Raw genomic sequence first — 13085 nt, 5'->3', positions numbered from 1 at the left:
CCGTGCGCACGCACATCCTACGCATCTTTCCCTTAATAAATCACAACCGATTCTAAATGCAGCGCAGCTTTGCGGCTTCATGACACACCCATAGTTGCCCATAAATAGTCCGTGAAATGCCCACAAATGAATATTCATTGATTGCCAAACCATGGCACACACAGAGAGGAAATCAAAAAAACGTAACTTCACTCAATGTGAAGTAGAAGTTATCGTTGGCGAGGTGGAAAAGAGGAGAAAAATGTTGTTTGGAGGGCACAGTGTGGGCATTACCAATGCCAAAAAGGCACGTGGCGGCAAACGGTGGCAGACACCGTAAATGCTGTAGCCTCACAACCTCGGACCGTGGCATGTCCGAGGTTGTGAGGTTACAGCGCTCCATTGGGGGGGTGACCGGAGCGCCAGATGCATGCACCGGGTGACACGCGTGGTTCCTCCGAGTGCTCCTCTGTAACGCCGGGCCCAAAAGCCCGCAGAGGTCCGGCTCATAAGCCACTCGTCCTCGTTTGCCAGCAAGTCAAAAATAAACCAAACTAAAGGCATATGCATGAATACCATAATTCCATAGCTTATGAAGAAATGTTTTAATATGAAAACAACTTTCCCCAGTGGACAATTAGTACGTCTGTCCGTCCGCCCGCACGCCCGCACCTATATCTGCTCCGCCAGACGGACACACTGACGAGAATATCAGTTTTGTACATTATTTCGTTCTGTTAACTATATTATTTATGAGGATGAATTGCACAACATGCCAATATTGCAGAACATATATAACTTTTCTTTTTGCAAATATGTGTTCATTTGAATTTATGTTGTAATTTCCGTTTGATTTTTTTGTCTGTTTCACTGCTGATCAATCAAACGGGTGTTCGTGTAGGCTGTTAATTGTAAGACTTGCTTTGTGAAGTCTTCATGTTATTTATGAGAGGCAGGATCGTCATTTTCACTTTCACGTGTTTCTTCCATCTGCCGACGGTGTCGTCGTTTCTCATTTCATCCGTTTTTGTGCGTACGCCTGGGTCAGAGCTTGCCTGAAGGACCGCACATTTTCCCGTCAAGTTTGCTTTTTATAAATATCAACTATTGCGTAGAGAGTGGCGTACGCCTTCTTTTGTGCGTACGCAACGTTTATAAATGAGGCCCCAGATCAACATTCTGCTCTCTGCTTAAGAGGCCGTTTCATCGGCTGGGAGTCTGTTATAGGTTCTAGGATCACAGCATGGCTTCTTCAGCTTCTCCTCCATGAGGGATGGAGAGGACATTCATCCATCTGAGCACAGCAGAAGCTCAGCCCACATCTCCTCTGTCATCTTTACAAAGCGTCTGGTGTTTTGGACAACTGATGCTTTTCTAACCTGTACAAATTTATTTATGCTTCTGTGGTTTTTATGATCAATAAATTTAAAAACTGATTAAAGAAAACAAAGCAGAAATATCTGAATGTGATCTTTGATCCTGGGAACTTTGTGTTTTTACGATCAAATGTCTCTGATTGATGAATTACGGTGGCCGAGAGGTGCAAGACACATTTATTTTAAGATAAAACTAACCCGGTACACACTAGCAAATCATGAAGCACTAAACACAATCTTGGAACAAATTAACAAATACTGAAACACAACAGCAAACCACGGAACAAATTACAGAGTCCTGAAACACAAAAGCAAATCCAGGTGCAAATGACAGAATACCCAACCACAAAAACAATCGTGGTACAAATTCATAAATCCAGTAACACAACCACGAAAGCGGAGACACGGCTTCTAACAGATAGGGAACGTCCTGAATCCCAGAAGTGACGTTGTATTAAACTAATTGGGTATGATTTTCTACATTTATTTATTACTGTTTTATGTGGACATATTAAATACAGTCCAAAAGCATTTTTTAAATTGTATTACTACAGTAAAAATTAGAACAATGTTTAGCAAGGTAAGATTTTTGCATCAATTCTGGTATTAAGGGTATTACCTTTACGTTAAGGTTGCACTTGTGTAAAACACAACAGTAAAAGGAGAAGAAATTAACGAAAGTGAACAGCTGCTAACGGAAAGGTAGTACTCTTACTGCCGGATGTGACGTGAAACTTTACCTTGCTAAATATTGTTCTAATTTTGACTGTACCCGCCCCCCGCCTCTACGTACCACTGCCTTGCCATCGCTGCCCACCTCTATGCAGCACCGTCACCCTCACCGCCCACCTTTGATCAAGGCTAGTAAAAGATGCATATACTAATTATGCTACCTATGATAGTTATGCTAATGTGGCTTAAAGTGCTAGCATTGCGATCAGCATCATTAACTAACTCAGAAAAACACATTGCTCCATTAGTAAGAGCTCCATGTGATAAGTTCATAGAAAATCCACTTTTTTCAAAATGGCGGCTGTTCTGTTGATTTTATCTCCATAGCAACTATTTTATGTTTTGATCGCCTGGGGATAAAGAACAGATTGACGTCAGTCTCAGACTAATCAGAAAAAGTAAACTTTTGGATGTCCTTAGCAACAGATGTTTTTTGCTTACCTTGCCCACATTCCTTATATGTCCATATCCAGTATTTTTCATTATGTTCAGTTCCAGCAATGGATGCATGCATTTAAATTTCACAGCATTCCACTGAAAAATAAGAGTTATAACAGTGCGCTACATTTGTTAGCTCGCCACACGGACGCTGTTCAAAATCTACAACTTCTACTTGCATCATGGTTTCCACAGTAGCTTGTCATTGATGCCCAAGAAGTCACGAGACGATCAAACAAATTTGTAAAATTTGGTACTGGAGCAAATTTCTGTCATAAAGTGCTTTTTTTTTAAATTCAAGATGGCGGTTTGTTGTTGAAAATTCATTTTCAATTCATCCTAGGTGTGTGCACATTTTGGTGACTTTTCGAGTATGTGGCGGGGGTCAGATTTTCGCTCAAAGGCGCAGAAATCTTTCCAACTCCGAAAATAATATGGTCCTTGCATTCAGTGACTGCTGCTACAGCAGCAGGAAACAATCGGGTATGTCGCAAGGAAGTTTTGTAGTCATTATGCCACACAACCTACAGTTTTGGTGGCCATTTTGTGGCAAACTTTGAGAATTGATGATAAAAACGATGCTTTTTTTAAGCGATTTTCACGAAATATTATGCAGATGTCGCTAGCATAAGTCTTCAACCTCCTATAGAGTTTCGTTGACCTTTGACTCCGGGAAAGGCCACCATCTTGAATTAGAAAAAAAGGGTATATTTACTATCAGAAACAATTGTAAACTTGTCGTTGGTATTTTCACAATATTGTCGTAACTTTTCGGGCATCAATGGCAAGCTACTGTGGAATAAAGTGTTGGAATTAGAAGTTGTAGATTTTATAACTCTTGTTTTTCAATGGAATGCTGTGAAATTTGAATGCATGCATGCATGGCTAGAACTGAACATAATGAAAAATACTTGATATGGACAGATAAGGAATGTGGTCAAGGTTAGCAAAAAACATCTGTTGCTAAGGACACCCAAAAGTTTACTTTTTCTGATTAGTCTGAGACTGACGTCAATCTGTTCTTGATCCCTAGGCGAACAAAACATAAAATAGTTGCTATGGAGATATAATCAACAGAACAGCCGCCATTTTGAAAAAAAGTGCATTTTCTATGAATTTATGACATGGAGCTCTTACTAATGGAGCAATGCGTTTTTCTGAGTGAGTTGATGATGCTGATTGTTAATCTAGCACTTTTAGCCATATTAGCATAATTAGCATATTTAACATCTTAAGCAATGTGTTTTTCTGAGTCAGTAGATGATGCTGATCGCAATGGTAGCACTTATCGCCACATTAGCATAACTATCATAGTAAGCATAATTAGTATATGCACCTATTACTAGCTTTGATCAAAGGTGGGTGTTTAGGTGGGCGTGGAGCGCCTGCGGGCCATACAACGCCGCTTGCGGCTTTGATTTTTCTTTGTGTCTTAAGTCGAGAACTTTAATTACATTTTTTTTTAGATAAAGGCTTCTCTCCTGTGTGAGTTCTCGTGTTTTCTTAGATTAAATACAGAACTAAAACTTCTATCACATTCTTTACAAAAAAAAGGCTTCTCTCCTGTGTGAGTTCTCATGTGTTTTTTGAGATTAAATACAGTACTAAAGCTTTTGTCACATTCTTTACAAGGAAAAGGCTTTTCTCCTGTGTGAGTTCTCATGTGTTTTTTGAGATTAGATATTTGACTAAAACCTTTATCACATTCTTTACAAAAAAAGGGCTTCTCTCCTGTATGAGTTCTCTTGTGTCTATTGAGATCAGATATTTGACGAAAACTTTTTTTACATTCTTTACAAGTAAAAGACTTTTCTCCTGTGTGAGTTATCATGTGCATTTTGAGATGAGACCTCTGACTAAATCTTTTATCACATTCTTTACAAGTAAAAGGCTTTTCTCTTGTGTGAGTTCTCATGTGTGTTCTGAGATTAGATATTTCACTAAAACTTTTATCGCATTCTTTACAAGTAAAAGGCTTTTCTCCTGTGTGAGTTCTCATGTGTGTTTGAAGATGAGATAATTGACGAAAACGTGTATCACATTCTTTACAACAAAACGGCTTTTCTCCTGTGTGAGTTCTCATGTGTGTTTTGAGATCAGATACACGGCTAAAACTTGTGTCACATTCTTTGCAAGGAAAGGGCTTTTCTCCTGTATGAGTAGTCATGTGAATTCTGACTTGAGACAAGTAATCAAAGCCCATGCCACATTCTTTACAGATATAAGGTCTTACAGACTCTTTTCTTATTGACACATTGTGTGCAATTCCTTTTTTTGGACCAAACTTTATATCGGAAGATCTTTTACCTTTTGGAGATGGTTTGTGTTTCCTAAACAAAGATGCCTTTCTGTTTTTTTTTCTAACAGAGTCAATTTCTAACATGTGAGAGCTGTCCACACTTTGGACATGACTTCTCTCTTTTCTATTCCTCTGATCTCTGTTCTGTGGGTCTGTCTCTTCTTCTGTAGTTGATGTTGATTCTTCATGTTGGTTTACTTCTTCATCCTGACTATCAGTTAAATTAAAGTTCTGCTGATTGTTTAGTTCTGCTTCACTGTTCTCATCTTCCTCATAAGTAGAAATCTCCATCAAGGTATCAGTCTCCTGCTTCAGATCAAGATGATCTTCATCCTGACTGATACAGAGTTCGCCTGGCTCCTCTTTAATCTGTGGAAGTTCTGGTTCCTGCAGCTCCTCTTTAATCTGTGGAAGTTCTGGTTCCTGCAGCTCCTCTTTAAACTGTGGAGGTTCTGGTTCCTGCAGCTCCTCTTTAAACTGTGGAGGTTCTGGTTCCTGCAGTTCCTGTTTAATCTGTGGAGGTTCTGGTTCCTGCAGTTCCACTCCGAAGTTCCTTTGCTGATTGCAGAGATCTTCATCTTCAGTCATCCAATGCTGGGGGAGGACTGCTGGGACACAAACACAACAAGGAGCCTTTTACACATTTACAGGCTTTTGGGTTTTGTCAAGCCCTCTGTTAAGAGTCAGCAAGTATCTCCTCATAGTTTATACAGATTGTTTTTTTAATTCGGTTTGTATATTTTGTAGGGTTGTTTGAGTTTTTTAAGGAGGGGGAATCATGGGGCTTTGCTGTTAAAGCTCTCCTCTGCCTCACCTCCCAGATTTTCTGCTGCCTATAAAGGTTTTCTTTTGCTGGATTTAGTCATGAAAATGTTCCACCTTAAAGGCCAAATCCCAGGTCAAAAGAACCTCATCCTGTCTCTGTTACTGTGTAAGGGTTGTCTTGGAGCCAAGCTTCCTACCAGCTGACCTTGAGGTCATAAAAAGCAGACAAACTCAAAACAATCTAAAGCAAAAACAAAAAAAGTTTAAGTTGTTCTAAAGCATTTGGATGATTTGAAAAAAAAAAAAAAAAAAACGAAGGCCCTTTCTCAACACCAGAAGATTTGTTTGGGGATGAAATCCACATCTAGATGTGGAAACAGTAATTCCATATTTGGTAATTTGGCTATATAAATACACAAGTCCAAATTGTCCTATTCATGGTTTGATGAGTGCTGATTTTTTTCCCTCAACTCTCTCCTTGCTTGTGCGCAACAGCCTTGACGAGGGTGATCCAGCTATCAGTGTCATCACTGATAAAGTTCATAGGTGGTTCAAAGTGTGAGCGGTTACTAATGCCTGAGTGTTGCACCAGATAGGTCTTTCCTCCCCACTGAAGTCAATTATTGTAGCATTTCAAAACCCCATAACTGTAGAAAGTCCATGGATTTAATGTCAGTCAATATTTGCACAGATTTATTTTTTATTTTCAGCTTCCAGTTTCCCTTAATTTTTGAAGATGAAGTTTGTATTCATCCTCTTTAAAATATCTGCAGCTGCTTTAAACTTCATTTGTCCGCTAGATTTCATGTAGGAACCATTCAAATGTGATCTAGATTTTGCTTAAATGCTTAAATTTACTGCTCCTACATCTGGCAGTGGATCCTGCCTCTGGCTCCTCTTGCGCCCTCAGCCGTGCCCCAATTCCATCTAGATGAAGCTCATCTGCTGAAATGTTTTAAAATGTAGTTGGAGAGTTAGATAAGTTCTCTGAGTTCTGGCATACTGCCTGTCTGACCTGGGGGAGGATCCCTCCTTCATGTGGGCACCCCTGAGGTTTCTTTGTTTCTTCCGGATTCCAGCTTTTTTAGGAGTTTTTCCTTACCGGGAAGGAGGGTCTAAGTGCAGGGATGTTTAGTTTACTTTAGTTTGTTAGTTAGTCAAGTATAGTATTCTATGTACTTATTATCCCTTACACTTTATATTTACTTTCCAAATTACCGGTACGAAGCCCATTGAGACGACCTTTGATGTGAATTTAGGCTATATAAATAAAATGGAATTGCATTGAATCCACTGGCGACAGAAACAAAAACACAGAAGTGTCTGATAAGGCCAAGTCAATGGAAAATGGTGTATACTTGTAAAGCGATTTTCTACCTACAAGACCCGAAGTGCTTTACAGTCACCCATTCACCCAGTCACACACACATTCACACACACATTCACACGCTGGTGGCGGCTCCGCTGCCAAACACAGGCGCCTGCCTACCACCAGAGCCAAGGTGGGGTTTGATGTCTTGCCCAAGGATGCATCGACTCATGGGCGTGCAGGGCGGGAATTGAACCTGCAATCTTACGATTGGTAACGGGTCGACCGCCCTACCGCGGCCGCCCCAATGGCTGTGGTAACATGTGGAAAATATATTTGATCGGATCAAAGATCGGATTAGAATTCAACTGTGGGCATGGGCCCAGAAAAACTTTTTTTTTCCGATTATAACAAATGTTTACAAACGCCACACCTTAAGTTGGGATGATTCATTTCGACATGCGCACAACTCTCTAAAATACTGAAAATGGGCGTAGAAGAAGAAATATTGAGTTCCATTGTAAACAAACAGAGCTGCTGCATAGAGCGAGATGCTCTTCTAAACATGCTGTTATTATTATGATTATTATGAAGCGCCTGTTCGCTCATAATTTAATTTTTAATCTGTGAGGTCAGTGCTTTTTTTTTGTGGCGGAAAGGAGTTGGAAGAAGGGTTAGAATTAAGTTAACAAGTGCTAACAACATTTAGCCTGGATTGAACATAAAATCCATGCAGTCAAAGCCACCCTGAGCAATTTTACTGCACATAAATATGTGGGAATAACATCAGCCTTTATTTTTTCGGGACACGACTGGAAAGACATGATGGTTTTTAAGGACTTTGCGGCATTTCCATTTTGAAAAGCTCACACACCGCCACAAAGCCACTCCTCTGCTGGGAGAGACCGTTCTACCGGGAGACACGGTAAAACACCCCCACACTGAACCGCACACCATGAACAAGGCACCCTCCCTTTTCTGCAAACAAGAAGCTATGGCGCACCGCTCGCGCTGAGCATCCAGTCGGTCCTGTTCACGCTCAGGAGCACCACATCGTCTATGCATGACATAAAACCAGAGTAGTGGTAGTAGTAGTAGTAGTAGTTATTATGATTTCCACGATCGTAATAAACTGTTAGTATGCACCACAATCAGATCAATGATCTACATAACCCACCTATCTCGATCAGAAAGAAATTTTGATCCGAATGAGTCTGATTGTGTCAGAGTATTCTGAACTGTATGTTTACATGACACATTTTTCTTCTGATAAATACAAACCAAGCATGACATAGATCCATTTAAATTAACATTTAAATTTGAATAAGTCTCGATCCACTTTGTACTGGGAAAAATGGGCCCTGGTGTCAAAAAGGTTAAGAACCTCTGTACTAAGACAACCAATCATCAAGGTTGAAAAAGGAGCCCACATAATTGGTATGACCTTAACCGCCTTCGTATTTTGAATTTAGGTCCTGTACCACCTTAAATCTCCCAAATTGTGATAGCTCAATCTTTGTAAAGCATAAACAATACTGTTGATATCAAAAAATCTATATATGTCTTGACAATTAAATTTTTATTCTTTGCGTCTTCACAGATTCAATGCGACACTTGTTCTCGTTGGTTCCATGTGCAGTGTCTCCAAATGAACGAAATGCAGGTAGACAATGCAAGACCTGGAGACTGGAACTGCAGTTTGTGTCAGGAGACTACAAAAAAAATTGTAAATGTGTTATTGTTGTAGTATTTTATAACTTGGAAATTGAGTGGGATTCTAATCTTGTTTATAGTTAAATTAAAAATTGTGATCTTTTACATCGATTTGTGTGTCATACTTTAATTTACAATCTATTACATTACACCTTTTATTAAAGAAATAAAAATTATAAACAATTTCTGTTTGCAGTTTCTGTTTGTTGCGGGATATTAGGATAAATACCTTAGAAATGAATTATTTAATGTGGCTGTATACAATTCATTCCACAGGATTTCTCAAAACAAGAAGGGAGTATAGCATGGAATAACTTGACTTCTGGACTTAGGAATACTGGTAATGAAGTCCATTGTTATGTGGGACCAAAAACAAGAGGGCACAGGTAGAAACCTAAGAAGACCTACTGGCAGATGACAAAGATCCTTCACGCCAAAGATCAAAGACAAAGAACCTTATATGGCAAAATCTTAAACGACAGTGTCTCAAGCATAGTCTCTGCTAGAAAAAGGCAATCAGCACTTGTTAAAATGTAAAATAGTAGTGTTTCCGTAACTGGATAATAACTGAAGAGAATGAACTAATTAAATCAATACTTGTCTCTGTCCCTCCTCTTTTGGACTGCCTACGGAACTTTGGATTAATATCCTCTTACAAAGTTAATGAATCTAAATTGCATGCTATGATGACGGTAGGGGAGAGGCCAGCGGATTTAGATAAAATTGTTTCATTTAATTGGACCACCCAAGGGTTTAAATATTTAAGAGTAATGGTTACGTCACAATATTCGAAAATGTATATAGAACGTTATGGTAAATTAATTTTAAACTTAAAATCTGACTTAATAAGTTGCGGAATTCTTACCTCTGTCCTTAGTAGGTCAAATAGAAACTGTCAAAATTAATGTTCTCCCTTTTCTGTTATATCCTTTTCAAGCTTTTCCCATATAGATCCCATTCTCCACTTTTAAAACATTAAATAAGATGACCTCTACATTTGTGTGGCAAAATAAAAAGCCTAGAATTCTGAAAAAAATGTTATGCAGTTTTAAGAAGGACGGTGGTTTAGGATTCCCAAATCTCAAGATGTATTATTGGGCGGCTCAACTAAGAGGGCTGGTTGAACGGGTGAGTCAAAATAAGGACACATATTGGAAAAAACTGGAGAACTATGCTTGCTCCTCAGTTTCACTTGAAGACAGAGGACAGAAAAAATGAAGAGACCTCAAAATAAAATAAAAAAGTTGGTCTTGTGTACACCGAGAGTATGGTCAGGAAAAACATTGGCACCCCCCTGACAACTTCAAGAGTACTCAAGATTTCCAAAGTAGCTGATTTTTTGCCAAACAAGATATATCCTGGTTTCTCAAATTGGGGCAAAAAGGTTTATTAGCAATACATCAACTGTTTGATGGATACATCTTAAAGTTTTTCATGCAATTGCAGGATAAATATGGTATAGAATCCATGGATTTCTATAGATATTTGCAATTAAGGGACTACTTGAGGTCTTGTGGGGAATGGGAGGTTTTGAGACAACCACCAACTCAAATAGTACATTTCACGATCAGAGGCATTGTTGATAAATGAAAGAAGGAGATAGAATCAAATATGTACAAATGTTTGCAGACACACGTGTCAAATAATTCATTAGATCTGAAAGGGAAATGGGAGTTGGAGGCAAACAGTCATTGAGGATGAAAAGTGGGAAGCAATCTGCGAGGGGGCTCATTAAATTACAAACAGTCCAACATGGAATGAATTTAACTGGAAAATTATTAGATTGTTCAAGACACCTTTTACTATATCTAAATAAGACAAAGATAAATCTGATTTATGTTGGAGAAAATGCAATAAAATTGGAGATCACACACATAATTTTTGGGATTGCCCTATTCTGATACCATACTGGTAGGGAATTTAAAACAATATTAAAGTCATAGCACAGATTAATTTACCATTAAATCCACTTTAGTGTATAATAGGCATCCTTCCTGAAGAAGATATAGAGAAGAAAAAAGCGAAACTTGTACAAATTCTTCTACTAGTGGCAAAACAGATGATCTTGGCTTAAAACTTCACACCCGAACTTTGAACAGTGGATGGAGGCTTTGAGGAAAGTTTATTTGATGGAAAAATAACATCTAAACTTCATTTGAGGTCAGAGATGTTCGATGACTTATGGACTCCTGTGACTGAACATTTTGGTTGGCTGGATGGATAAATTTTTGCAAAGTGTATATTAGCAATGGGACCATTGTGTTTACCTCTGTGGGCGGCTTATCCAATCATAATAAGTGCAAACATTCTAACATTTCATCTGTTAGTTAATGATAGTTTCATTATTTATAGCCATGTTTTTCGTGACCTGGGAAAAATGACTCCTGTTGATGCTTTCATTTTTGCTGAGATGCCACTTGTTCTCTTTCTTTCATTTCTTTCAGATGTAAAAGTCAAAAACTGATCTGCATACTTGAATAAAACGTGTTCAAAAATAGCATGTCTGTCAGAAAAAAGCTATCAGCGATTGTGAAAGTATAAATATTTGGGATATCAAACATGAATAACTCAATTTTTTTACAGTAAAAGTGCGTGGAAATGATTGTCTGTCTAGAAAACAGTCCTACAGAAAATTAAAGTACTGTATTTTCCGGACTAAGTCGCTGTGGAGTATAAGTCGCACCAGCCCAAAAATGCATTATAAAGTAGAAATAAAAACACAGATAAGTCGCACTGGACTATAAGTTGCATTTTGACGGGAAATTTATTTGACAAAATCTGAGACCAAGATATAATAACTTGCACAAACTCATATGACATAATCATAGCATCTCATAATTTCACAGTAATTCTTTCTCATACTTATTTATTTATTCCTTTCATGAAACATCATTGGCCAACTAATTAGGGCTGGGCGATGTCCCTTAAATTGGCCGTTGACGATGTTTGCAGTCAACCATCGGGATGGACGATGACATCGCCTGGGGGGGTTGGGGGGGGGGGGGGTATTTTTACATTTTTCGTTCTTATATAACTGCTATTCCTTATTTTGCTTTTTTCATTTTATTTCCCAACTAATGACTAATCTGCGATGATCCAGTATAAACTGAGGGAAGTGACTTTAACAAAAAAAGTAACAAACAAAATAGAAAAGAAGTAGTCCGCTCCCGAAGTTCTTCTAGTTAACTAGCGAAGTGGACCGACGGAGCGCGGATTTACAGCTTTGCGTTTGGGGGGGTACATGAGCGGTATATGTGGGAGATTTAAGACTGCGATCCGTCCCGCAGCTCTATGGGTACAAGCAACCGAACTCAGAACCGGGTCTAAACGTGTGTCTGAGCACAGCTCGGATCGTCAACAGACACAGCGGTTTGAGCGTCAAAGCAGAAATGTCGCTCAGTCCTTAGAAAACATTCAAACAATCACATGGATTTGTGTTTCCAGTCGTGTCCCGACTAAATAAAGGCTGATGTTATTCTTACATGTTTAACGAGCAGCCAACATGCAGCGCCACCCAAAGCTAATGTTGTTAGCCCGTGTGTTAGCATACTGCTAATCCTGGCTTTGTTCAGAAAAAGCGCTGACCACACGGATTAAAATTCAAATGATGAGCGAACAGGTGTTTCATAATAACCGTAACATTATTAAAAGCACGTTTAGAAGATCATCTCGTATTTTACCGAGCTGACATGTCAATATATATAGCCGCTCAGCGCTGTTTAACATTGTTTTGTATCGAATTGTTACATTCAATAAAGTTTGAGAAAAAAAAAGCCGCTCGGCGGAATTTATATTTCCCTTTCCGGTTTGTCAAACCCTACTGCGCATGTGCGAATGATTTATTCCGACAGAAAGTGTGACCTTAGTGAACGCTTTTATATTCTGAAAACATTTTTCTTGGCCCATGTACACGGTTGGATTCTAATCCGACTATTGATCCCATCAAGATATTTTGTCCATGTAACCACGGCTTATGGTGTTGACTCGCAACGTGGCGGGGGCGTGGCATCACGATGGTGTCTCTCCATCGGGATGTCAGTCACCCATCACGATGGACGATGATATCGTCCATCGGCACAACCCTACAACTAATACTCTGTTTTCATCCTGTATTTGAAAATGGTAAATGGCGTATACTTATATAGTGCCTTTCGTCCTACAAAGACAAAGCGCTTTACAGTCACAGACCCATTCACCCAGTCAGACACTGGTGGCGGCTCCGCTGCCGAACACGGGCGCCCGCCTACCACCAGAGGCAAGGTGGGGGTCAGTGTCTTGCCCAAGAACACTTTGACTCATGGGCGTGCAAGGTGGGAATTGAACCTGCATTCTTACGATCATGAGTCGACCGCCCTACCGCTGCACCACGGCCGCCCAACTGACAACTGTAGAAACAGTTGTCATTTTTATTGCATTTCTGAATCTATGAAATCATTGGAAAATAGAATATTGTGTTTTTAGGCTTCAAGATCTT

The 13085-nt window shown here is 39.3% G+C and overlaps 1 protein-coding gene across 3 annotated transcripts in view; it reads right to left on the bottom strand.

Annotated features, from left to right (window-relative positions):
• Nucleotides 1-1511: 1511 nt before the first annotated feature.
• The window catches only part of LOC110016566 (uncharacterized), a 173392-nt gene continuing 161818 nt past the window's right edge, over nt 1512-13085 (bottom strand). For 2 of the 3 annotated variants that reach the window (XM_078936938.1, XM_023962564.2), the window contains one exon: nt 1512-5432. In XM_078936938.1, the coding sequence (XP_078793064.1) occupies nt 3988-5432 (1445 nt within the window). In that variant the 3' untranslated portion in view covers nt 1512-3987. The remainder of the gene's footprint in view (nt 5433-13085) is intronic. The other variant, XM_078936939.1, reaches the window with a different exon arrangement.

This window comes from Oryzias latipes, chromosome 2 (assembly GCF_053564925.1).
Source record: "Oryzias latipes strain Hd-rR chromosome 2, Olatipes_Hd-rR_3.1".
NCBI classification, from domain to species: Eukaryota; Metazoa; Chordata; class Actinopteri; order Beloniformes; family Adrianichthyidae; genus Oryzias; species Oryzias latipes.
The sequence above is the reverse complement of the archived record's forward strand: the minus strand, read 5'-3'. Positions and strand labels throughout refer to the sequence as shown.